The sequence below is a fragment of the Sardina pilchardus genome, chromosome 15 (genome assembly GCF_963854185.1).
Source record: "Sardina pilchardus chromosome 15, fSarPil1.1, whole genome shotgun sequence".
Lineage (NCBI taxonomy): Eukaryota > Metazoa > Chordata > Actinopteri > Clupeiformes > Clupeidae > Sardina > Sardina pilchardus.
The window spans coordinates 16,218,223-16,244,236 of NC_085008.1; the positions used below are offsets into that span (position 1 = coordinate 16,218,223).

The 26,014-nt window shown below is 39.1% G+C and overlaps 1 protein-coding gene and 1 long non-coding RNA gene across 2 annotated transcripts; one reads left to right on the plus strand and one right to left on the minus strand.

Annotated features, from left to right (window-relative positions):
* The first annotated feature begins 1,165 nt into the window (after positions 1–1,165).
* Positions 1,166–3,598, plus strand: LOC134102263 (uncharacterized). Its single transcript, XR_009941499.1, has 4 exons — positions 1,166–1,494; positions 2,761–2,883; positions 3,047–3,128; positions 3,366–3,598. It is a non-coding gene; the product is annotated as an uncharacterized LOC134102263 (long non-coding RNA).
* An 8,289-nt stretch (positions 3,599–11,887) lies between these two features.
* On the minus strand, positions 11,888–20,080 carry LOC134102215 (uncharacterized). The gene is made up of 5 exons (XM_062556249.1): positions 19,504–20,080; positions 16,628–16,840; positions 15,032–16,108; positions 14,659–14,827; positions 11,888–12,151 (listed from the first exon to the last, which is right to left on the minus strand). The coding sequence occupies exons 2-5, from the start codon at positions 16,836–16,838 to the stop codon at positions 12,016–12,018; spliced, it is 1,593 nt and encodes a 530-aa protein (XP_062412233.1). The 5' UTR covers positions 16,839–16,840; positions 19,504–20,080; the 3' UTR covers positions 11,888–12,015.
* Between the last annotated feature and the right edge of the window lie 5,934 nt (positions 20,081–26,014).

The following is a 26,014-nucleotide window of genomic DNA, read 5'->3' on the forward strand; positions in this document are numbered from 1 at the left end:
ATCTAAGAAAAAAGAAGTCATCGTGCGTACTTTGGCAGGCAAAAAATTCAATTCATCTGAGATTCGAACCCAACACCTCAAGCATGGTAACCCAGACTGTTATCCACTGTACTACGCCGAGTTGAATATCAGTGGGAAAATACTAATTATTGATTCACGTGTTGGGGTTGCTAGGTAACGGTAAACAAAACTAATAGATCGCATTTCTTGATTTTGCTTGCAAACGGACGGCTTTACCCGTTCACTGAATAAAGTTTGTGGAAATTTAGCACCACTTTCCCATCTCAAATATAGTTTTAATAATCCTAACTTGTTAGATTTAGGTAGGCCATCTCCTGCCAAGATGGTCCCGCTATGTTGGATAGCACGCATTTCAGGTTTGGGTGTAAATAAGAAAATGCCTCCATTCCACTATTTACACCCGGGTGCAAATAATCACTCCGTTCTGTTTAATGTTCAATCAGTTTAGTATTTTCATAATGTTTGTTCTATTTTTATATGTTCCTGTCTTGTTAAATGCAAAGTGTCACATGGACACTTTTAATCCGATTAGAAACGGAATAGTGGGCCTACAACTCAATCAAAATAAAAAGGTCAGATTAAGAATTTGAATCCGAATGAAAGAGGTGGAATACCCTACAGTATGTAAAATAGAGGATATAGCCTACCTATAGGCTCAGAATGAGCACAGTGCGTGGGCTAGGCTAGCCTACTGTGTTGCTGTTTTCGACCAATTTTGTCTTAGACTTCATGTCTTTTTGCCTATCGTCCGTTGGCTGATATACCCGTCTGTGATGTTTACGTCAGAGTTCAAATTGACTTACTCCATTGCGCTGAAAAGGCGAAACGTCCAGCCATCTATAAAGTGATGTTGCGCAAGCTGCATGTCCCGGGCCTGGTCAGAGAAATCAGGTTATGTAGCCAGGCCTAGCCCTCTGTGGGAGGGATCCGCTGTTACAACTTCAACAGACAAGCCTACTGTTGAGCTGCCCTGGCAGCCAATGTCTGGATTGAATTGAGAGAGCTGCAGGCACTCAGGGTAACAACAAACTATACCAAATCCGATAGATCCGTCGCTACCAAAAGTCCACTGCGATGCTGATCTGCAAATTCCAACTTCTGTGCTCACGCAGACATCGCTTATGACCCCAGATGGATACCCAGATAGCAAACTTCATTGATTTAAAGTTGAAAATTGGTCAGATTGGTTGATGTTTGGTTGAAGTTAAAAAGTCAACATCAATTCAATGTTTAAGTGTAATCATAATTTCAACGTTGAAAAACTGGCATTTCATCAACATTGTTTCAATGTCAATGTTCCGAAGGTATGGGCCGAAGATTCTAGAATAGAGCTTTGGTACGCGCTTTAATCAACCATCCAATCAGCAAGCAGCAGATTTTATTTGAATTTTCTCCCGGAGGAGCTGGATCCTCTCGCTGCACTGCACACGTTAGAGAAGAAGAAATAGAGGTATCAGCACAACATTTGTAAAGGTAAGTTCGACATTTCTCATTTTTTATCGGTCACTATTGAGAAACTAAACTAGAAAAAGTTGTTAAATGGGTTATTGCAAGATGTAGTTCGACCGTGTTGGTGAAAGAACTGAATTTGTTGTTCGTTAGTGCTAACATCATTATGCTAGTGAGTTAGCAGCTAGATTAGCTATTATGTTAATATTCGTTTTTAGACTTGAATTTGGATTCACGGTTAAATTGTTATCGATACGTGGATGGTTAGTCTAGTGTTGGTTGGTTGGTTACCATTAGCAGGTAGCAGCTACATCCATTTTGAAGATTGGAGCACCAGAACTAACTGCTAATCGTTAGCTTATTAGCTTGCAGAGCTCCAGCCCTTGCCGTGACCCAGCTTTAGCTGCTAGCTGCTACCGAAGGAAGCTCTCGACACCTGGGACCGTTGATCCGCTGAGCTCGGTAGCGAGAGAGCTATGAATATTACCGACACACGTAAAAGAATGATCTGCATATGCGTTGGCGACTCTGGTCGTAGGTGTGACCCACTGTTTCACTGACTAATCAGAAAACTATCATCAAATATTGCCTTTCAAACAATTTCAAACCATTTACTCGTCAGCCAGCGCTTTTGCTGCCCAAACTTCTAAAACTTTGGCAATCATTTTTCACTGCTAGCAATGCAATCCTAGTGGGTCGTGGTGGGCTCGTCAGTCAGCTCTTCCCATATGGAAAATATAGAAAAAACTTATATGCCAGCAATGTGTTTTATATACAAAACTTGTATGATTTACTCTTGAAAGTGGCCCCTTTCTCGTTTTCCTCATACAACGTCATACAGTCCTTACAGCTTACAATGTTTTATGTTTCAGGTTACACAGATTTAGCAAGGATCTTATAATGGTTTCACTGGCATATAAAAACCTGATAGATTAAGAGTAAATCATAAACGTTTTGTATATAAAACACATTGCTGGCATATACGTTTTTCTATGTCTTTTCCGTATGGGTTTTGCTGCTCAAACCTAACAATTCTCATTTTGGTAGATTGTGGTCGTCTTAAATATCCATATAATGTCATGTCTCATGACAGGTCTCATTAACAGTGGTCTTCTGTCACCACTGTATCCCCAAATTATTGTTTCTATCTTTTTGTTGCATAGCTTTAGCTCACTTCATCATCCTAGGTATGCCACAGCTATCCCCCCCCCTCCTCTCCATCTCTCCATCTCTCCATTTGAAACTCCAAATATATGCCTAAAGTGTCCCCTCTTCTTTCTCCTTATGCAGATGTCCTGGCTCTCAACAAAGGCACCAGGCAGGATTGTTTTTTCTCTTGCATTCCCATAAGCCTGACTTCCTGATGTCCACTACACTCTGTTCTCAATCTTCTCCAGTCTTTTGCAAACTGTGGTAAGTATCCCCAAATTCTTGTTTCTATCTTTTTGTTATATAACTTCTACATATCACCTCACCTCATCATCCTAGGTCTGCCACAGTGATATCTTTCTCCCTCTCTCTATTTGAAACTCCACATGTATGCCAAAAGTGTTCCCTCTTCTTTTTCCTTATGCAGATGTTCAGATGTCCTATAAGCCTGACTTCCTGATGTCCACTACACTCCGTTCTCAACCTTCTCCGGTATTCTGCAAACTGTGGTAAGTATCCCTTCATTTGTTGCACAACTTCATCAAACTTTATTCTTTCTAGCTCATTCCTTTTTTTTTTTTTTGAAAGACATCTCTGCCCGAGTACTTTTCCTTTTTATTTTACTTTGTTACTGCTCTTACTCCTCCCATCCGTTTGTCCTTGGAAGTAATTATTTGACTTAGAAACTCTCTAAATCTCATTACTTGACACGTGTGTTTTCTGTGCTCTCTCCTTTTAATAATCAGAATGCCTCCTTGTGTTGGATTCATGATGTTCACCATACTGCACGGCCTACTTTTTTCTTCGCAAGCTATGGAAAGAAACTCTGTTCAGCTCATGAAACGGACTGTTCACATTTTTTGACATTTGTGGAGGAAGCAGGGTATCCTGGTAATTTTATTTTGCAGCTACTATGCTCTCGTCATAGATACCTTGCATCCTACCCAGTGAGTACATTATACGATTTTGATTTCCAGTATCTGATGGACATTTTGTCTCCCATGTTGAAATATGATTATTTTATCATATTTTCTCATTACAACCTACAATTTGTATATATAGGCCCAACAAAGAGAGAAATCTGAACTGACAAAGCTGCTCTATATGCATCACAGGTCGATATTGTTGACCTTCACAAATGACTTCAGTCAGTCAGTTTCAGTTGTACATTTAGATAATTCCAAACATTGATGTCAACACACTGCTGTTCTTGTACCTAATAATAACTTTGAGTTAGTCATGGCAAAATGTGTGCAAAATATGTGATGGTTGACTTCAGAGTAAACACTCATTTTTGACAAAACCCTTCACATTGAACTTGTAGTAGAGTTGTTTGCATTAATTGAACAGGCCATCTTTGTTTTTTGTATGTGAAGGTCATTAACAAGGAATAAAATGATTGTTTTCATATTAAACACCTTTGTTATTCATTTTGCTTAGTAAGACTTGAGACAAATGTTAAGCCAACTTGAATTCATGGTTATTATGGCAATGGTATGTTTGGTGAACTGTGCTTTTTTAAATTCATTTTTACTGTTCAAAGTGCAGTTTGTTGCACTGTATTTATTACGGACATGTTATGCCAGCCGATACAACCAGATTGTATTTATCCGTATTCATAGAGTGCATGAGTGAGTGTCACGTTGTCCCGGTAACGCGATTTTCTGTTAACAAACGACCTGCATGTGGCATTTTCTATCGCCTCACCGTGTTGTTTATTTCAAAATTAAAATAAATGAATTTGAAACGGTAAAAATCACTACCATGTCGAGGCGCTTATGTATGCTTCTGGTGTACTAAAAGGAGACGTTCACGCTAGCATTAGCTAACTTAATGTAATCATAGATTAGCCCAGCTTGCCGTTACATTATACACTTTCCCCCCCATGCTAGCGTGAACATTAGCCTACACCAGAAGCATACATACACGCCTCGACATGGTAGTGACTTTTACCGCTTAAAATTCATTTTTCATTTTGGAATAAACAACACGGTGAGGAAAAAGAAAATGCCACTTGCAGGTCGTTTGTTTATAACAGGAAATCGCGTTACTGGGACAACGTGACACTTTAACTTTCGCAGTGAGGTTCTGGAACCAGCTGCCGGTTTTCAATGTTGAATCAACCAAATTTCAATATTAGTACCATTGAATGAGCACTGAATCAGTGTTGAATCAACGTTTGATTATCATTGAAATTTCAATGTAATTTCAACGGCAATCACATCTGGTTGAATCAACGTTGAATCCACGTTTTAGATGATTGAAATGGTGATGTGGTTTCAACGGCAATCTCATCGAGCGCTTTCAATGTCGAAACAACTTCGGAGTTCAATGCAGATTCAACGAATCCTTTCAACGTTGATTCAATGCCATTTTGCTATCTGGTGCCTACAGGAGAAGGGTATTGGCCTACAGAGCTCTCCAGGCGGCCAGCGAAGCTACCGGGTTCTTCTGTTCAATGACACGACGCTGTGCGAGGTTCACGCAGAGAGTCACCACCATTGTCCAAGGATATTTCAGGCAATTATTTTTTTAATATTTGTCATGACTTAATTTTCTCTATGAGTGCTGTTTTGTTATTTCTTGCATGTGTGTTTTATTTGTGAAGAAACCTTGGGTGTCTTGAAAAGTGTAAGGTTTGAGTAACAGGGATAGAGTTTTTGTGCCTGAACTGTGCAGATTCATGTTTATAATTTAGGTCATAATTTGTCATTCACAGCAGAATGAGAGGGCCAGACTCATTCAGCTGGCTATGAGTCACACTAATTTCTTGTCTAGCAACTTTTACATGTCTGAATTGGATAAGACAAGCACATCTTTCTTAATAGAATATAATAAATCTCTCTCATGTCATCAACAACAACAACTAAGAACAAAGCCGGAGAGATACAAGGAGAGCGATGGAAAGAGAGAATACAAAACAGGACTCAGATTGGCCAAGCGCCATGTCATCATAACTCAGGTCCTGATTGAAAATAAAGGTGATGACAACCAAGCATTGATTTTTAACATATCTGCATCTTCTTAAAGGCTAGGGCAGGCTGCATTGATTGACCTTGTATCATTGGGGTAACGTTAAGTGCTGTACAGTGGTGAAGATCAAGCCTCCCTTACAACTTACAATCTTGACAATACAGGGATGGCAATTACTGACTTGGCGGAATTCAAATCATGCAGTTGAGTGCAGCTCTTGCTGACGATTATTAAACCCAGCAGAAAATGCTGACAGTAACACAGATCACAGTTTTTGGCCAAAAAATCTTCCTCTGTTTTCTGCCAAAGCAAGGCAGACGATGGTATGGCATTAATTACTTGTGGCCTTTCATATAGCAGGCCACATTTCCTTTGCATTGCATATTACAAAATGTCCAGTCTGGAGATATCTGATGCACTGTGTTAGTTACCCCATAGTAACCTCTAAACAAATCCCCCTAAATCGACTCTGAAATATTAGATAAAGAAGCCAATTCCAGGCCTGGCTTAGCATTAAATGTGTTGCTTTTTTAACAATGAAGCTTGGATGAAATATATATATAAATCTCAGTCACTGACATTGTGACTGATAGGAAAGTGATTTGTTTTAATCTTAATCATGATTTAATATCCTCTAACAAGCTGGAGCCTCAGACACTATATTAAAACAACAGCCATTTCCTCCCACTCCTATCCATCTAAATAAGATCTGACTCATTGATTTTATAACATCTCATATAAATTGTCAGCAGCCTGTCATCCACCTAACCTCAATACGCGATGACTTAATAATAACAATACAGATAATAAAAGTAAAAACAATAAAGTTAATAATAATAATAATAATAATAATAACTAGAAATGCAATTCCAAGGAATTACCAGTGCATGAAAATGCAAAAAAATGTATAGATAGATAATGTAGATATAGTTACTAAGGTGTAGCTAGGGTAAACATGGTGGTTGCATAGTTTAAAGAGAGTTGATAGTGTTAAGGTAGACATTTTAAAGCTGAAACATTCCTGTTCTAACTTAACTAATGATTTCTAATAGGTATTCAAAATGTTAACTATGCTAACAATGATAACCAGGTTGATTGGTTTACTTGGCTAATGATTTCTAACAGTTATTGTAAAAATGTTAGCTATGTTAACAATGCTAACCAGGTTGATAAGCTAATTTAGGTGATGATTTCTAACAGTAATGCTAAAAATGCTAATTATGCTAACAATGCTAACAATGCTAACTATGCTAACAATGCTAACCACGTTGATTAGCTAACTTAGCTAATAATTTTTAGCAGTTATGCTAAAAATGCTAACTATACTAACAATGCTAACCATGCAAACTAGCTAACTTGCTACTGAGGACTTTTATTTTGAAACATTTGTTGATAGGGTATCCATGGCTGCCACTATCAGGAATAAAGAAGTTACTGTAGTAAAATCATGTTGGTTGCTATGGAAACGGTCATAAACACTTAATTTTGATGGTTGCTATGTTGGTTGCTAGGTACATGGAGGTCTCATGTAGTTGACTGGAGGCATAGTTGATGATAACTGACAGTTGGAATGGTTGAACAGTTAAATAGTTGAGTAGTTTCAATGGTTAAATGATTTAATAGTGTATTATTGCAGTGAGGACTTTTATTTTGAAACGGTTGTGGAAAGACGAAACAGGTTAACAGGATATGTAGTCTTTACAGAGAGATTGTATGCTTAAAGCCTGAGAGAGAGAGGGCTGCTGCAGGTGGGGCTGGCCACCTGGCATAAGATTCTAATTGCTTAACGACCCGATTGTGATGTCATAGAGGCCAATGTTAAGTCTATGGGGAAATTTTAATAGTTTTTAATTTATAGTTTAAAAAGTATAAAAGTTACAAAGTTGAAACATACAAAGCACACATGTCCTAAATAAGACCTACGCAACAACGTTTGAATGAAGTTTCTACGTTAAACGGTTGAAGCTGCATTAAACACGTTAGAAGAAGAATAATAAGAACTAGAAATGCAATTCCAAGGAATTACCAGTGCATGAAAATGCAAAAATAGATAGATAATGTAGATATGGTTACTAAGGTGTAGCTAGGGTAAACATGGTGATTGCATAGTTTAAAGAAAGTTGATAGTGTGAAGGTAGACAGTTTAAAGCTTAAACATTCCAGTTCTAACTTAACTAATGATTTCTATTCATGTTAAAATGTTAACTATGGTAACAATGAGGTTGATTGGTTAACTTAGCTACTGATTTCTTGTAGTTATGGTAAAAATGTTAACTATGGTAACTATGTTAACAGTGCTAACCAGGTTGATTAGCTAACTTAGCTAATGATTTCTAGCAGTTGCTAATGCTAAAAATGCTAGCTATGCAAACAATGCTAACCAGGTTGATTAGCTAACTTAGTTGATGATTTCTGACAGTAATGCTAAAAATGCTAACAATGCTAACTAAGCTAACAATGCTAACCAGATTGATTAGCTAACTTAGCTAATGATTTCTAACAGTTATGCTAAAATGCTAACTATGCTAGCAATGCTAACCAGATTGATTAGCTAACTTAGCTAATGATTTCTAACAGTTATGCTAAAATGCTAACTATGGTAACAATGCTAACTATGCTAACCATGCTAACTAGCTAACTTGCTAGTGAGGACTTTTATATTAAAACATTTGTTGCTAGGGTATACATGGTGGCCACTATGAGGAATAAAGAAGTTACAGTAGTATAATCATGTTGGTTGCTATGGAAATGGTCATAAACGCTTAATTTTAATGGTTGCTATGTTGGTTGCTAGGTACATGGAGGTTTCATGTAGTTGACTGGAGGCATAGTTGAAGATAATTGACAGTTGGAATGGTTGAACAGTTAAATAGTTGAGTAGTTATAATGGTTAAATGATTTTATAGTGTATTATTGCAGTGATGACTTTTATTTTGAAACAGTTGTGGACAGAGCAAACAGTTTAACAGGATATGTAGTCTTCAGAGTGATTGTATGCTTAAAGCCTGAGAAAATGACAGTTGGTTCCCAGGTGGCTGGCCAGCTGGCAGATGAGTCTAATTGCTGCCATGATGTCATAATGAGCAATGTTAAGTCTATGGGGGGAATTGTAATAGTTTTTAACTAATAGTTTAAAAAGTATAAAAGTTTCAAAGTTGAAAAATACATCCCTCCAATGTCCTAAGTAAGATCTACGTAACACAGTTTGAATGAAGTTTCTACGTTAAACGGTTCAAGCTGAATTGCGTGCGTTAGAAGAAGAATAATAAGAAGTTGAAGTAGAAGACTAGGAAGAACAGTACAGTGCATTTTCATGCACTGTAATAAGAAAACTTGGAATAACAGTATAGTGCATTTTCATGCACTATAATAATAATAATGATGATGATGATACATCTCTGTCTCAGTTTTTGTTGGTTTTACAAAATAATATGTTACCTCTTCTCAGAGATACAGTAGTTGACAGTTGAATGTGTATAAAATATTTCTCTTGTTATTGTAGTCTTTACTCAGTCATAATATACTTTGTACTGTGGCCATCCTGGAATGCTTGCTTAGCTAGAATTTTGCATATCCCCAATTGCCTGTAGTCATCCCATCTGTTTTCCGAAATGTAGCAGGGAAAGCATGAACAAAGTACTTTTTTACATCCAAAAAATGAGACACAAACACACACACACACACACACACACACACACACACACACACACACACACAAACACAGAGAGAGTGAGTGTGTGAGACACACACACACACACACACACACACACACACACACACACACACACACACACACACACACACACACACACAAATAGGCATGCACAGCACAGCAGGCATGCATGCACACAACAGAATCACAAAAATGTGATCCCTTTATCAGCATTGAGCCACTGCAGTTCAGATTTCTGAAACAGATTCAAAGTTGCTCTCTGAAGCTCAAAGAAAAATATGTTTGTGAAATATGGGTCCTTTAAGTGTTATATCAGCCTCAGACAAATGTTTACACTGCTCCTCTCTCTAATCCTGCTTCTCTGCCTTCTCTCTTCTCCTTGCCTTTGTGTGTGTATGCCTATTATGAAGTCTATGGTGTATACTCATAAATTCACTCCGGTATCCTCACATTTTATATTGTAGAACTTAATATCGGGCTCATGACGCGCCTACATCGCATAAGTCCCATATATTCCCTTTGCCCTCTTAAATAATTTAGTTTGACATCAGGAGATGAGCAGTAACCTATTAACCAGATTACCACATAATTAATAAATCGTAGGTGGCTTCAGTACATCCACAGCCCCCCATTACTCAAATTAAATAACTGTCCTAATTACTTCCCCTCACTGATCCATGACTTTATTATCGGTCCCCATGTGGGAACCTGTGGCTGGGAGTCTCTCTGGACCATGGATTAATAAATAGGAATTTTTGTACACTAATCTGATCCGTATGGCTCTGTACTTCTTACTGTATGATCATGTGGTGGTCAGTTCTGATATGATGTGTGTGTGTGTGTGTGTGTGTGCGCGTATGTGCATGTACTTGCTTGCATGCATGCATGCATACTTGTGTCTGTGTGTGTGTGTGTACGCATGTGCATGTACAGTACTTGCTTGCATGCATGTGTTGGGGCTCCAGAAAGGAAACATTGTGTGTCTTTCTGCAGTTATGATTTTTAATTCGCATGAGTAATATTTTCAATTAAAATGCTTGTATGTTTTAGTTTGACATGGTATACATTGCACACATCCAGTTTACTGTCGGGTAAAATATCTGGGACGGGGTCTCCAGGCCTGTAGATGGCACCCTGGGAGGAGGGATGGGAATGGGGGGACAGGTGCTATATAGCTGGCAGAGAAGAAGGAATGTTGAATGCCAGTGTGCAACACCTGAACCTTGCCTTGTCCGTTCTCTTTGTGTTTTAAGGTATGTTTCATTTTAATCTTACTGTTGCCATCTAAGATTGCTTGGTAGAAATTACTGGTTAATGTGTTGAATGTTGAATGTTGAATGTGTTGAGTGATTCTTATTACAATTAAATGAATGTTAATGCAAGCAAATGTTTGGTGCCACCATTAACCATGTGGCCATTGCCTTTTTAGTGAGGTTACAAAGGGATGAATTGGTTGTTGAATGTTTATTCTTAAATACATATTCTGATCAAGGATGTTAATGATGTAATGTGTGTGATGATATTTAGTGACAAATGGATGAATTGGTTGCTGGATGCTTATTCTCAATTGCATATATGTATTCTTACCAGAGATGTTAATGATTTAATGTGTATGATGCTAGTTAGTGTTTAGTGTGTCTGAACAGTGGTTGATATCCTGCAATAGTAAAAGTATTTATGCTGAACGCATTTTTTAAACTAATAAATGGAATGCCAGTGTGCAACACCTGAACCTTGCCTTGTCCGTTCTCTTTGTGTTTTAAGGGAACGTGGTTGTGCCGTGCCCCAAGCTCCCCTAGACTTGGAGGCCGGTAATACATGCGTGCGTACGTGTGTCTCTCTCTGTCTCTCTCTCTGTGTGTGTGTGTGTGTGTGTGTGTGCACTGTAAAAAAAAATCTGTGAAATATACGGTAAAATACCGGCAGCTGTGGTTGCCAGAACTTCACTGTAAGAAATACAGTGACAATGTAAAGGACATTACGGTAAGCTATATTCCAAGATGTAAATTTCACAGTTTAAAACAGTTGCTTTTCAGGTAAAATACTACTAAAAACAAATATACTGTAAACCTGTCTATGGTAATTTCCTGCTAAAACAACATCAATCATGTGAAGCCGTTTATGGTAAATTACTGTGAAAAACAAATGATATTCTGTAAACCCCATAACATTCTTTTACCTTAATAAAACATGTCACAACTGTATCATACACAACAGTATTTCATTGCAAAGCTTGATATTCTACAGTAAATTACCGGCAGCTGTGGTTGCCAGAATATCACTGCATGAAATACAGTGGAACACAGTGAAAATTACAGTTGGTAGGCGTTAGGCCTACAGCTACTACATTTTCAAAAGGAATACAACAACACACAAATTAATATTAATACCTCTTTATTAAATCTTGGTTACAGCCTGAAGACTAGACTAGACTGTCTACAGAAAAGTGATCTTACATTTGCATCACAAACTGTTTGCATCACAAACACACAAACTGAAATAGTCAATCAAACTTTGTCGTCTGAGAATGACAATAATAAGCAACTTAAAGCCTGACGTTTTGGCATTAAAACATATGGTGGGGTTTTAACACATTTGGCACACACAGACTTACCCTTTTAAATGTAATATCAAAAACTTAAATGTACAGTGTCAGTTTACTTTTAACTCACTTAAACTTAAATTGAACTAAATATGCAACTAAAGTGTTGCATTGTGTTAACAAAATTATTTGTACAAAATCTCACAGTTTAATTGGTCTCTCTCCATTCATGATCAGCGAGGTCAGCGATGAAGGTGAGGACTCTTGGGTTTACTGACAGCTGCTTCTTATTCTTCTTTGTTTCGACTTTTGTGCCCCTCTCAGGATTGATGTTGAAGAAACACCTGTGAAAACAACAATTTAAATTAAAATCGCGATTTGTTCTAAACATGTTAAAGGAACACTTCACTGTTTTTTCATATTAAACTATGTTATTCGCTCAATTAATACGAGTTGATACATACCTCTCACGTTTCAATGCGTGCACTCACTGGCTCTGTCGCGCGGCGCAACTTTGATAGCACTTAGCTAGCTAAATGCATTCACTAGGATCCAAACAGAGATGATGTTAGAAGCGACCAAACACCTCCATGTTTTCTACAGTTACACAAGTAGTCACACGACCAAGTATGGTGAGACAAAATAAAACGTGGTGCATTTCTAAGCAGGTAAGAGGGATAACTATATTGTGAGGTGGAATAACATTGGGAGCACTGAGACTCTGCGCAGTAATATCCTCACTCCAAAGTGAAACTGAAAGTGCAACAGTGAGGACATTACTGCGCCACACAATATAGTTATCCCTCTTACCTGCATAGAAATGCACCACGTTTTATTTTGTCTCACCATACTTGGTCGTGTGACTACTCGTGTAACTGTATTTTAATAGGGAAAACATGGAGGTGTTTGGTCGCTTCTAACATCATCTCTGTTTGGATCCTAATGAATGCATTGAGCTAGCTAAGTGCTATCAAAGTTGCGCCGCGCACCAGAGCCAGTGAGTGCACGCACGCATTGAAACATGAGAGGTATGTATCAACTCGTCTTAGTTAAAGGGATATTCCGCCATTTTTGGAAATACGCTCATTTTCCACCTCCCCTCGAGCAAAACAATCGTTATTTACCTTGTTCCCGTTCATCCAGCCATTCTGTGAGTCTGGCGATACAACTTTTAGCTTCAGCCTAGCATAGATCATTGAATCGGATTAGACCATTAGCTTCTCGCCTGCTAGCTTCATGTTTAAAAGTGACTAAGATTTCTGGTAATTTTCCCATTTAAAACGTGTCTCCTCTCAAGTTAGAAAGTGCAATAAGACCAACTGAAAATGAAACCTGCCGTTTTTCTAGGCTGACTTGACATGGAACTACACTCTCATCTGGCGTAATAATCAAGGCAACTTGCAAACATACCATAGGCACAGTGATATCGTACGCAACATCTGAAAATAGTCCCCATAGACAACAAGCAGTAGTAGTGCCAGTAGTTTGCAAAGTTGCCTTGATTATTACGCCAGATGAGTGTAGTTCCATGTCAAATCAGCCTAGAAAAACACCAGGTTTCATTTTCAGTTGGTCTTATTGCACTTTCTAACTTGAGAGGAGACACGTTTTAAATGGGAAAATTACCAGAAATCTTAGTCACTTTTAAACATGAAGCTAGCAGGCGAGAAGCTAATGGTCAAATCCGATTCAATGATCTATGCTAGGCTGAAGCTAAAAGTTGTATCGCCAGACTCACAGAATGGCTGGATGAACGGGAACAAGGTAAATATCGATTGTTTTGCTCGAGGGGAGGTGGAAAATGAGCGTATTTCCAAAAATGGCGGAATATCCCTTTAAAGGAGAATTCCGGTTTGAAATTGAGCTTAACTGTACCGAAACATGTTAAGGTGTACTCACACGTGTTTTAGACGGACCTTCGCTCACCCCCCAGCATTCCGAACTCCGCCGTTTTCAGCCTAGCTTGCAGTAGGCTTGAATCTATTAGATTGGGCATCACATAGCCTATGCAGCTAAATCGCTATTTTTAAACCATTAAAAAGGTTCCAAGTAATTCCACACTGCATTGATAGACTTCTGAGGGTCCTGACATTTAAAACGAGATACTTAGAACTTTGGAAGTGCACAGGAAGTTTATTAAAAAAGACTGTTTATTCAAGCAGTGCCTTCATAGAATCTCTCCGCTGGGCGCCATCTTGTGGTGATGTCGCGATAAGTCGACTGACGAGCACAAACGAACAGGAAAGACAGGGGGACATATTGCAAACATTTTGAGCTTTGTTACTAATCATGCTCATGTAGACAGTATAACTATATATTTCCTATGAAATTACTTTTGCAATATGTTCCCCTGTCCTTCCTGTTCGTTCGTGCTCGTCAGTCAGTTTATCGTGACTTGATTACAAGATGGCGCCCAGTGGAGAGATTCTATGAAGGTACTGCTTGTAAACAGTCTTTTTTTCAATAAACTTCCTGTGCATTTCCAAAGTTCTCAGTATCTCGTTTTAAATATCAGGACCCTCAGAAGTATACCAATGCAGTGTGGAGTTACTTGGAACCGTTTTAATGGTTTAAAAATAGCGATTTAGCTGCATAGGCTACGTGATGCCCAATCTAATAGATTCAAGCCTACTGCAAGCTAGGCTGAAAACGGCGGAGTTCGGAATGCTGGGGGGTGAGCGAAGGTCCGTCTAAAACACGTGTGAGTACACCTTAACATGTTTCGGTACAGTTAAGCTCAATTTCACACCGGAATTCTCCTTTAAGGGAATAATGTAGTTTAATATGAAAAAAAAAAAAACGGTGAAGTGTTCCTTTAAAAAAAAAAAAAAACCTGACACACAGTTCTTACCTCTGAAGGAGCTCAAGAGTGGAACCCAGGTCTACTGGATAGTGGATATTCAGGCAGAAGTAGCTTCCAAACATCAGGCAGATGGCAGTAATGAAGTTGGAGATTTGGTCATTCACGATCTTGCCGTCTATGCTGAGCATGAACAGCCTTGCAGCATAGCAGGAGGTTCCTGCAAAGAATAGCACACCAGCTATTAAAATGCCGTAGTGCAAATACAAAATGTTTTGAACATATCAGACAGTATTGTAGTGAATCACATAACATGAAGGATACAAAATATAACTGGGGATGAATCACACCTAGTATTTTTAAATTTGACATGCATTTATATAACATGACCATACAGGCCCCTTCAATAAACCAGAATACTTACCACATACAATGATGCAAGGTGTCACAGGCAAGTTTTCCACGAGTACTTCGTTTGCCAGGCATGTCTCCTCGATGTAGTAGAAGAGGTTCCCCTCTTTTTCGTTGAAGTATGAGAGAAGAAGAAACACCATATCCTTGATGTCATCGGAGCTGCCCTCCAACGGTCCTCTCTGAAATTTCAGCTTTGTTGCGGTCTCAAAGACGCGTTTGCTCTTGTCTGCACAAGCGGTTGTCATGAAGTTCAAAAGGCGTTTTCCCTTTTTTTCTACACTATTGAGAAAGGTCTCTTTAAGTTGTAATCCTGTGAGCTCTAGGAAATGGACGGTCATCCCTATTTCTTCAAACAAAAAAGGCCATTCCTCCGTCAGGCTTTGGAGATCTGTTCCTGTATTTATTGCTTTGCGTTGGGAGTAGTATGTGCACCCCATGAGAGCTTTGACCTCTTCTGGACTGAAGGTACGCTGTTCATGAAGCATCTTCATTTTATCCCTCTTTTCCTGTTGGCTTTCCAATGTCTCACTGACTGGCATGAACTTCATATTCCACTTAATGCAGCCATATGTGTCCTGAACAACCGCCCTCTGCTCAGCTGGGATTTCATCTGTGTCGGAGTCACCGGATTCTCGTTTGCGCCTCTTTATCCGTGGTGTTGAGGACCGCTTCACATTGTCAATACGGGCTTGTAGCTGTTTGACAAGTGAGTGATATCCAGCTCCCACTACCTCACCTTCTATGACGTCTTTCAGGGACTGTGGATACTTGGCAACTATTCTTTTGGCAACTTCTGTAGACTCTAGTTTACTTGGAGATGTGCAAGCATTCATCATTGCAGAGACAATAATCCGAATCATTTCTCGCCGTAAACGTGGACTTGGCCTTTTCCCTCTCTCCAAGCACTGCATCAAGTCTTCAGGAAATTTTGCCCATGGAATCTGAAAGCTGTCAACCCAATCTGCAGTTCTAATCCGATTGCTGGGTGAGGGGCAAGGGGAGTGTGAGGAGCGAGTGGAGGTAGGAGAGGTGAAAGGTGAAACGGAAGGACTGATGGCTGACTGGCTGTGGGTTTCAGGGCTCTGAACTGTAAAACAAAAATAATGAAATTAAAGACATTTTAAACTGATTCGTGGTCTGTGTAGCAGTAGTTCATTTGATAATTGCAAATCAAGTATTAAACAAATCAAATATCAAAATATTCTGCCTAAATCGATCTAAAGATGTATTATAGAATCTGCGCACTGTTCTAGCGAGAATATGATGGAAGATGACTGAAATGTAATTTGTGGTTTAGCTGCAGAGATACAGATTTTGAAATGACAGTATGTGAAGTAAAGGAATCTATCCAAAGTCACCAGCGTTATTGACACAAGGCATTAGATTCATCCCGCAAGCAGGGTTATCTGATTTTAGAGGTGGTACATGATCAAGAGACACACATTTCCAGGATAAGACAGATCGGGGGAAATTATCAAAAATCAGTGTTCGCTTTTCAACGTTTTCTTTTTTTCCCCCATCAGAGCATGAAAAACAATGATTGGTATTCAAGACCAATGGTAATCCTTGGTATATGCTAAAGTAAATTCTGTTGATTTGTACTTACTGGTTAGTTTCCATGCAGCAACCAATCTTCTCGCTTGTATTGGTCGTAGAACAGATGCAAGATCAGCCTCCTGTAAAAAGTGAAAATCCTCTGTGGTCTCAACCCCCAATGACTGTAGGGTCTCCTCCACAAGGTCCAGAATTGGGTCTGGGAGGTCTGGCAACACCTTAGAAATGGAACTTCTTATGCTGTTTTGATCTGAATCAGCCATTTCTAAGAATGAAAAAGTAATAAAGTTCAGTTTACACCAGAATGACGGGCAATAGAAAGGCATGCATTATTGTGACAGCACACTGTGTTTCAATGGAACCAACTGATATCCATCCTTCTGGTAAGATGGCAACGGATAGAAATCAGTTAAGTCACTAATGTTCAGACACTGCATCTTTTCATTGTCCTTTCTAACAGAGTACATATGGAAATGAGCCAAGAACTCGGCAGTGTACACTGACAAAAGAAAATGAATAGTGTCATTTTTGATCAAAATAAGCACTAGTTCACCAAACTCCACATTATCCGTATTACCAGTCACAAGGAATTGTCCTTTTTTGTACAATGTTCCCTTATAAGACATTTCTACTGTGACCTTTGTGATAACATCAGTGAAGCCACATTGTCTGACTGCATTTTGAATGGCTTGACTGTAGAGTGCCAGGTAAAATGGGGAACTGTCTTTAACTTGCAGGACAACTTGGCCAAGTGATCCTGCTGAGAGGTAAGCCTGCAGCATTTGATGTCGTTCAGAGAGAGTAAAGCAGAGGTTTTTGAAATTCTTTAAATTCCTTGCACATGTCTTAACCCATTTAGGCCGGGAAAGCATTGGCGCATTTCTACCATTAAGGCCGGGAGCGCTGTTGCGTCGTTCTACCATTGAAGCCGGGAAAGCGTATACGTCAATTTTAGCATTTAAGGGCTTTTTTGCATCAGTTATCGGCCTCTGGGCCAATGAAATGCATCAGAACAGACACGAGGGAGTGTCGTGTAGTCTTGTTCCTCGTGACATTGTTTTTAAATTTTTCGAACACCCGTGGAGGACTTTGATAGCGGGGAGATATCGGAAGGTAGGCTATGACTTTGAGGAGTTTCTCGGATTCGTTCATTATTGACTTTGGTGCGCTCCCTCCCTCATGTTGCCTGCATTTGACATAGGGCTGGTAGGTTGCAAAACTGATACCCTACTGACTCTGTCTAATTGATGGATTTAACCCTGATTCGGATTAGGCTACACCTGCTTTTAAAAGGCGGAACATCACCACAAGACGTGTGTTGTATCATATAGCACTCTGAGTCTTTTTAATGTGCACGTTCTATAATTAATGTAGTACTCACCAAAATCATAGAATTCAACATTGCAAAACGCATATCCCAGGCATATTTTCTTTGGCTTGTTAGTTTTTCGAACATTTATTTTATGTAATGACGGAAACATAATGAAAACATATCATGAGACTATGCGCGATTATTTTCCTCTAGCCAAAATCCTTGAGAATGAAATCTAATTAACTTTCACGTTCCTCTTAAAGTGACAGGCACTCAATTAGACCTACAGTACATATCACCACTGTAACGTCAAGACAAGTGCAATAGTTATAAAAAAAAAGAATTTTCAAATGACTGAATATTTTTTAGCTATAAGTTATTATGCAGATCATAAAATACTATAAACTATTAACAAAATATATGGAGTTTATGAATTCAAAATATGAAATAGAAACATGACAAGCCATCATTTTGTATGTGTGTGTGTGTGTGTGTGTGTGTGTGTGTGTGTGTGTGGAGGGTCAAGCAGAGACTAGGATCACCAGGACTGTCAATGACCACACATTATTCAATATTACTGATAGCGTGAAGGTGGTTGCCCCAATTTGCCTACATTTTTGGAATATAGTAAACACAGTCACTTTTTGAAACTATTACAGCTTGTGTAAGCCTATCAGTAAATTCTGACCATACTAATAATATATATAACCAGTCAACAGATGTCAATCAGAATGACAAGCTGTGGAAAATGCACTCGTTTCTGATGAAATAGTGCTGTTCCTGCACTGACACAGTACATGTTTTATTTTTGTGAAGGTGTAACTAAATAAACTCAATTTCCCAGGAAAGCCACAGGTGTAAGCTCTCAAATACTTTTTGAATTTTGTTTCTATCTCCTACAGAGGCTGAGAAATCAATAACTTAGTAGGCGTTGACACAATTGCTGAATTTCCAGAAAAACTTCAGGCTTTTGGGGTTTTTCCTGAAATCGCCCTTAGGTTTTACAGGCTTTTTTTCCAGGCGCTTTAGGCCTTAATGGGTTAAAATAACTGTGCTTGCTCTCGAATCTCATTGTCCAGAGTCTGATCAAGGGGCCAAATTTCAGAATGAGTGCCGGATAATGGCGTAAATAATGATGCTTGGGTTTCAACTTAGTGTTTGGGAACAGAGCTTTTCTTGACTCTAAATATTCTTGAATAAGAACATCCAGAAATGCAACCTGAGGCACAGAGATTTTCTGAGCGCATACCATGTCCACAATGTCTTTTAGCTGCAGAATCAACTGCCAAACATCATCAGCTGTGTCTTTCACTCTGTCACCAATCAAAAGAGGCAGCAGCCTCAGAAAATTCCAGTTCTGTATGGCCTGTCCTGACAGTTTCTTTGCTAGGGGCCTGACTGCACATGGCTTCGTAGAAGCATCAGATCCACAGTATTTGAACTGATTAATGCGCCGATTCAGAGTGGAATAAGTGAACCATTTCTTTGTCTTAACAAAATACTTAAGACACAGTGCAACATCATAAGACAAAATGCCCTCAAAGATGTCATGGCCTAGACAAGGTGGCAGACCTGGCTGACAAACATGAAAGTAATTTAAAGAGTTGAAAACTGACCTGAACTTCAATCCTTCTGATGTATCTTCAGTCTGGAGGCGATCAATGGCAGAATCGTACTTCTCAACAGTGCGCTCTGGTCCACACAGGTTTGGATCATCACCCTGAAATTCAGATCGAGTTATGAGACAGTAGCGACAAAAATATTGTGAAGTACTGAAATTTTCCGAAAAACCACCAATGCAATGCGAGCCCAAATTATCGCCAGCAATGCAATACAGGGTCCCTCTGACTACCGTTTTATGCGATGTCACTATCCCATTCTCTTCCAATTCCTTCAAGTCGCCTAGTAATTCAGAGAACACCTTAGCATGCCCAAATTCTTTGAAGTCTTTCTCTCTGCACAATAAAACGAGTGACATGTGGTCTGTGTCAGACCGTACATGAAGTGGCAGATTAGCAACAGAAACATAAACAGCTAATATTTTATGTTTGGTCTTTGCAGAGCCTAGAGGATTAGCAACTTCAAAGGCATCCTGGTATAGAACTAACTTTAGACAGGACGGGTTTTGCATAAAAAAATCTTTGTGTTTAAATATTTGACCATCACTAATGTCGCTTAGAACATCCGCAGAAGTCTCAGTCGAGTGTGCTCCTGATACATGACTCAGCCATAGATCAGACTCTAACAAACATTTCAAAGTCTCCCTCACTGGAACATAATAGGCAAACCTGTCTCTCCGATTCTCATCTCTTCCTAAAAACAATTTCTTAGGCTCAACAAAGTTGAACATTTTTTTGAAAGTCTGAGTTCTTGAGTATGCTGTTCGCATCGGCCCTGTATGACATGTAGAAAACAGATCGAAACCTCTGACAGACTCACAAACTTTGGTGATGTCCTCATCTGACAATGGTGTGTCATTTTTTAGCAATGAACTAAGTTTACTCAAGGTATATGTCTGACCTAAGTCATGAATGTTTTGCATCTCCTCAACAATATTCTGAATGGTCGAAGCAGGTAACAGAAACTGTCCCTGTAATTTCATGTAAAACAAACTGACATTTCTGAGAAAAAGATCACTGAAATTGTCTGCTATATCCAGATCACCTTCATCTGTGCCTCCCTCATTCACTTGAGGGCTAAAGCTATCTGATTCAGTTGCAGCTGTTGCAGCAGTTGCAACTGATGACTGACATGCAGATTCTCTGTATAAGTCACTGATACTGCCATCTGAAAGATCTCTGTGTTTCCGTGACATGTGTGATGTAAATGAAGATCTGATATTGAAAACACCTGTGCATCCAGTCACTGGACAACCTACTGCACGTCCTTCAGCAATATGTTCCTTCAAGTGTGTTAACAGATCCTTGATCTCTTGACAATGGTGTTCACACAAAGCAGCTGGGCATCTGTACGTATTAACAACGGCCCCAACAGAAACATGGGCAGCGGGTACGTTATGCCTGCGGTAAAAATGAGCCTTAAATGCTCCATATCTGAAAAATGTCCTTCCACAGTCGGCACCACAACACTTGAATAAACAATGTGGTTCATTCCGATGAAGTTTGCAATGAAGAACATAACCTCTGAATGTCTTCACTGACTTTCCACAGAAATTGCAATTCAACATTTCAAGCTACATTTAACTTAACTGTGAGGACAATAAAAAAAACTGTTGCTATGCACCTGATAAGATAACCGATATGTAGGAAACTTCAACCAAAAAAAGAGTAGCAAAAAAATAGCTTTCAAATTAAAAGTTTTCCTCGCCAAAGCAGGACGATCAATACAACAGTTCGTACAGAGCAGCACTACCTAAACTAAGTGAGCGAGCCCTTCCTCTGAACAGAAAAAAGGCACAATTCTTCTAGTTAACAGTCAACCGTTACCTGGATACTTTCGAAAAACAATGCTGGCATATGATAGGTTGTACAAGACTACGCCACACCCAGTATTCAGAAAAGCGAGGGAGAATTAGCAATGTGGTTCATCTTAACGATTACGAATGCAATGAACAAACTTATCAATGTCTACACCAACTTTCCAAAGAAATGACATTTCAACATTCAAGCTACATTTAACTTTGAGGGCAACACAATACTGTTGAGCTGCACCATGAACCGTGACATAGGCCTACATACATGGCAACAACTAGAATTACAGCAATTTAACTTCAACTAACCTAAAAAGAAAAGAAAAACTGTGTTTCCAACAACTCTATTTCAAATAAAATGTGTTCCTCGCCCAAACGTAGTGCTCTCGTACAACCACCCGGACAGAGTAGCTAGCTAGCACAACTAACAGTAAGTGAGCACTGCCACTGAGGGAGAAAAAAGGCGCAAACTTCCAGCTGCTGATTAAAAGTCGCGCTTTACCTTGGAAAACACCGCTAGCTTAAAATGATTCAAAACCCTAAGGACAACCGTAGCCTAAATGAGATAGGGGGCAATACGTTTTCCCAGAACCACGGGAAACAACTCGAAATAAACTATTTGAATATCTAAACTTCACGACATGAGAGATGGTGGAATTATTTGATAGCGCTGCAGCACGAACACGTTAATGGAACATCACAATAGCCTACCGCTGCACAACGTGGGGTTAGCTGCTAGCTAGCTAATGAGCGAAAACATAATAATCTGCCTGATTAGCCCGACAAATAGACACAACAGACAAAGCAATTATGTAGTCACTACATGAAGGAAATGAAGCACAGTGAGGTAGAATTGAGAAAATGTAAAATAAATATATGTATATTACTTTCTTCGATCTGGTCTTGTCCAAGATGCTTGCTTTTCTCAACGTCTCTCATCTATCTTCAAGTGGCCTCGTGGTACGCTGCGCCGCGCATGCGCATGTCTCTCAAAATGTCTTGATTTTTACCGTCTCCGTTTCACATGTTCCAGTTGTTTTGAATAGTTGTTTTAATCAAATAATGTCTAATAAGGTTTTCAATAATAAATATGGGTATTTTCAAGCAAGCAGACGTTTCATTTGTAGCGTAGGCCCTACCCTTCCACTCATTAAAATCTGGCTCCCTTTGGGCCACCTTTGACCTCAGTGTCACACTATTTTGATACCTTAGTGAAACATGAAGTCATAGCCCACTTAGGCCTACTGCTTCAAACTGATTAACTTAAGTTGTTGAACAGAAATGGAAATAAAGTTTAGTAAAACTTTGTTCATAAGGGGTGCCAAAATGTTGGTACAAGTGTAAAAATATTTCCATTTTAGGATTTATTCATTTGTTTCTCAAAATAGTGGTGTGCCATTACAGTTTTTCTCGATTGTTAACACACATTTTCTGAAAACATGCCTCATATTCTCAGAACTCTACACACAAATCCAAAACAACATACACAATGGGCAAAACTCCACAATTCTCCTGCAAAATGACATTTTACCTTCAAAACAATGTAATTTCTCCTCAAAATGCTCTTTTGTTCTCAAGAGACACACACAAACCATCATATCAAGACATTTATAAGGACCAGTTGAACACTGGGGCCTATTGCACAAAACTAGGATAAGGGATTAACCCGGGATATCTTGGTTATCCTGGCTCAATTTATCCGTGATCCAGTTGCACAAAAGCGGGATAGGGGGCAGCAGGATATGTTATGGTATAAGTTACCATGGCGATTTATTCTGTGGAGCTAGCCTGCTCCTGACCAGGCTCACAGCCAAGATAAGTTGATTCTAATGGTAATTACATTATCTGATTGGTTCAGCTAGCTGTCATTCAAATGAGACCTCCACGTGATTTGTTTTAAAGAGCTGTAGATTCCATTTATATATTATTTGCAACATGCATTTACTCGCAAAACACAGCAGAATGTCTGCCTAATACCATATGGATGTCATTTAAATTATGGTGGCCTTATAATTAATAACATATATATAGCCTACTCGTTGTTTGCTTCTTTTTTGACAGATGTTTGATGAATAGGCTGCTGTAGTAGTTGATTGGAAGTGGAGGGGACATTTTTCGAAGGTGTTTTGAACTAATTCGGCTTTTAAGACAAATCAAGATACTTTGTGCATTTTTGCGGTGGCAAAGCGCTTCCTAATGACGTTGCGTGCCGAGACAAGGAAGCTCTCACACACGTGGGTGCATACGTAAATTTGCATTCAGTTGATCTGCCACACCTACTCCCGCTATGTAACAGAAATAATCATGATCCCCCATCCAAAAAAGTAAAACTTTACCTCGTTGTTAGTCTATATCAAAAGCGGTTGTTTACTTTGTGTGCAAGACGCTATTTTTCGCGTCTTTTTTATTCCAACCGCGAGTTATTGGGGGAGAAACGAGAACGCGCACATACACCGGATAACTTACACCTGGCTTGATGAATCCGTGTCTGCTCATCCTGGATTGGTCTTTGTGCAACCAATTCAGCCGGTATGCTCTTGTTTAGGATTCAGTGATCGCGGCTCAGTAACTTATCCCGGATGTCTTAATTCTGCTTTTGTGCAACGGGCCCCTGATGTGCTCAGTGTAAAACACTGCGATGAATTGAAAACACTTCTTCTCCATTCATTATAATGACTTGGGCCTTTTTTTGTTCAGTGTTACACTACAAACAGTATACAAACAGTAGATAAGCTGATACAGTAAGTTTATATGCTTACCCTATCAATATTTTGAAATATCTCATTGTTTTCTATTCTTTTTCTTTGTATTTGCCGTAATGTTATGCCGTTTTTTCTAGGACAATGCTCATGATTTCAGTTTCCTGTTCAGGAGACAGAAAACCTTGTGTTGGTAATCTTTCGGCTGCCAAACAAATAGTAAAATACTGTAAACTGTGTAGGAATAGAAAGTAGGATTACTTTACCCAAATACTTGAAACATACTTTATTTTTACAGTCCTACAGAACAGCCCACAGGCAATACTGTACTACTGTGCTCATTGAGCTGTATTGTACTGTCCGGTACTGTACTGTATTGATACGCAGCACTGCAATGTTCTAGTGGCTCGGATCTCATCAGAGATTACGGTCCTTGGCCTCCCCATCCTCCTACTCTCTCACTCCTCTGGCTCTGCCTCTGCCTGTACTACTATACTGTAATACTAAAGCTCTGATTGCTAATTGTAAGACTGTGTGACAGGAGTTTGCCCATGTGATGAGTCAGTGTGCATGGTAGGGCAGTTAGCTTTAGGATTTGAATGGCAGTGTGTTCCTTGAGAGAACAAGACATTTTTTTCATGAAAATTGTGTCAAATGCAGAGAATTGTGTGTAGTGTTTTGAAAACAGTGTGTTTTAGAACGGCAATTTGAGTGTAAAGCAGAAATTGTGCTTATAGTTCAACAGAATCGATTCAGGAGGTTGGTGCATGAGCTACATATTATTGGAATTGTGTCTCAAGTACCAGAAATTGTGTGTAAACAATTGAGAAAAACTGTAGTTTGTCTTAAAATAAAGTGGTGTGCCATTTCTTGATTAAGGGTAATTCAATGTATCTACTGCAGTGATAAACTGTTTTGTGATTCATGGTCTATTACTGTAGCCAATTCACAGTTCTTCACTGTAATGTTTCACATGTTTGGACCGTACAATTCAAGTTTTGCGCCGTTTCTTGATTTAGGGTAATTACATGTTTATTCTACAGTGATATACTTTTTTAAGTTCTATGGTCCATTAATGTAGCCAATTCACAGTTATTCACCGTAATAATCCACATATTTTTACAGTAGAATTACCGTTTCTTGATTTAGGGTAATTAGATGTTTCTTCTACAGTGATGTACTGTTTTAGGTTTTATGGTCTATTACTGTTGCCATTTTACAGTTTTCCCCTGTAATTTTTACAGACTTTTTTTACAGTGTGTGTGTGTGTGCAGTGGGTATGCGCAATGACATGATGGTCAATCTGATTGATTGTTTTTGGATGGCAGCTTTACAGTATACACTTGGAATGTTGTTGTCTGCTGGTCACAAACACTGATTTCATTTGCCATGGTTATAAAAACCCTCACTCTAACATAGGCTTAGCCATCGAGTCTCTCCCCTCTTACTGAAAAGCATCCTCCTTATCCAGATTTAATTACAACAGAATTTTTCAATAAACCCTAAGCATGTCAAAATTATTCACTGTGCTTACTGTACTGCATGCAAGCTCTGCTTTCTTATAGAAAACTCAACGGGGAGAAGAGGATCAGATTCTGCCCTGACCCTGTCCAACCAAAACATGCCAGTGGTAGCAGATGTGCACAATAGTCTTATACGCCAGTCTCAGCTGCCAGGGCATTGTGTTATAGTCAGACCGGAGGTCATGGCCCATGTGACACTGATAGCAGCGGTAGCTACCGTGCTACCTACTGTACTACGCTGTGTTTCCTTGAATGGGGTTTACAAAATACCAAAGACTGGGATCTTATAAAGATTGGACATGTGTAAGCTATACCCACACACACACACAAAAAAAAAACCTTTCACCTGGAATGCACTGGGAATTTTATTCAGCCGGTGTTAATGAACTCTTCAGAATAAATCACTGCTGCATGCTCCCTTTTTTACCATGCAGACTGCAAACACTGCCAAACACTGTTAACTATTGTAAATGGG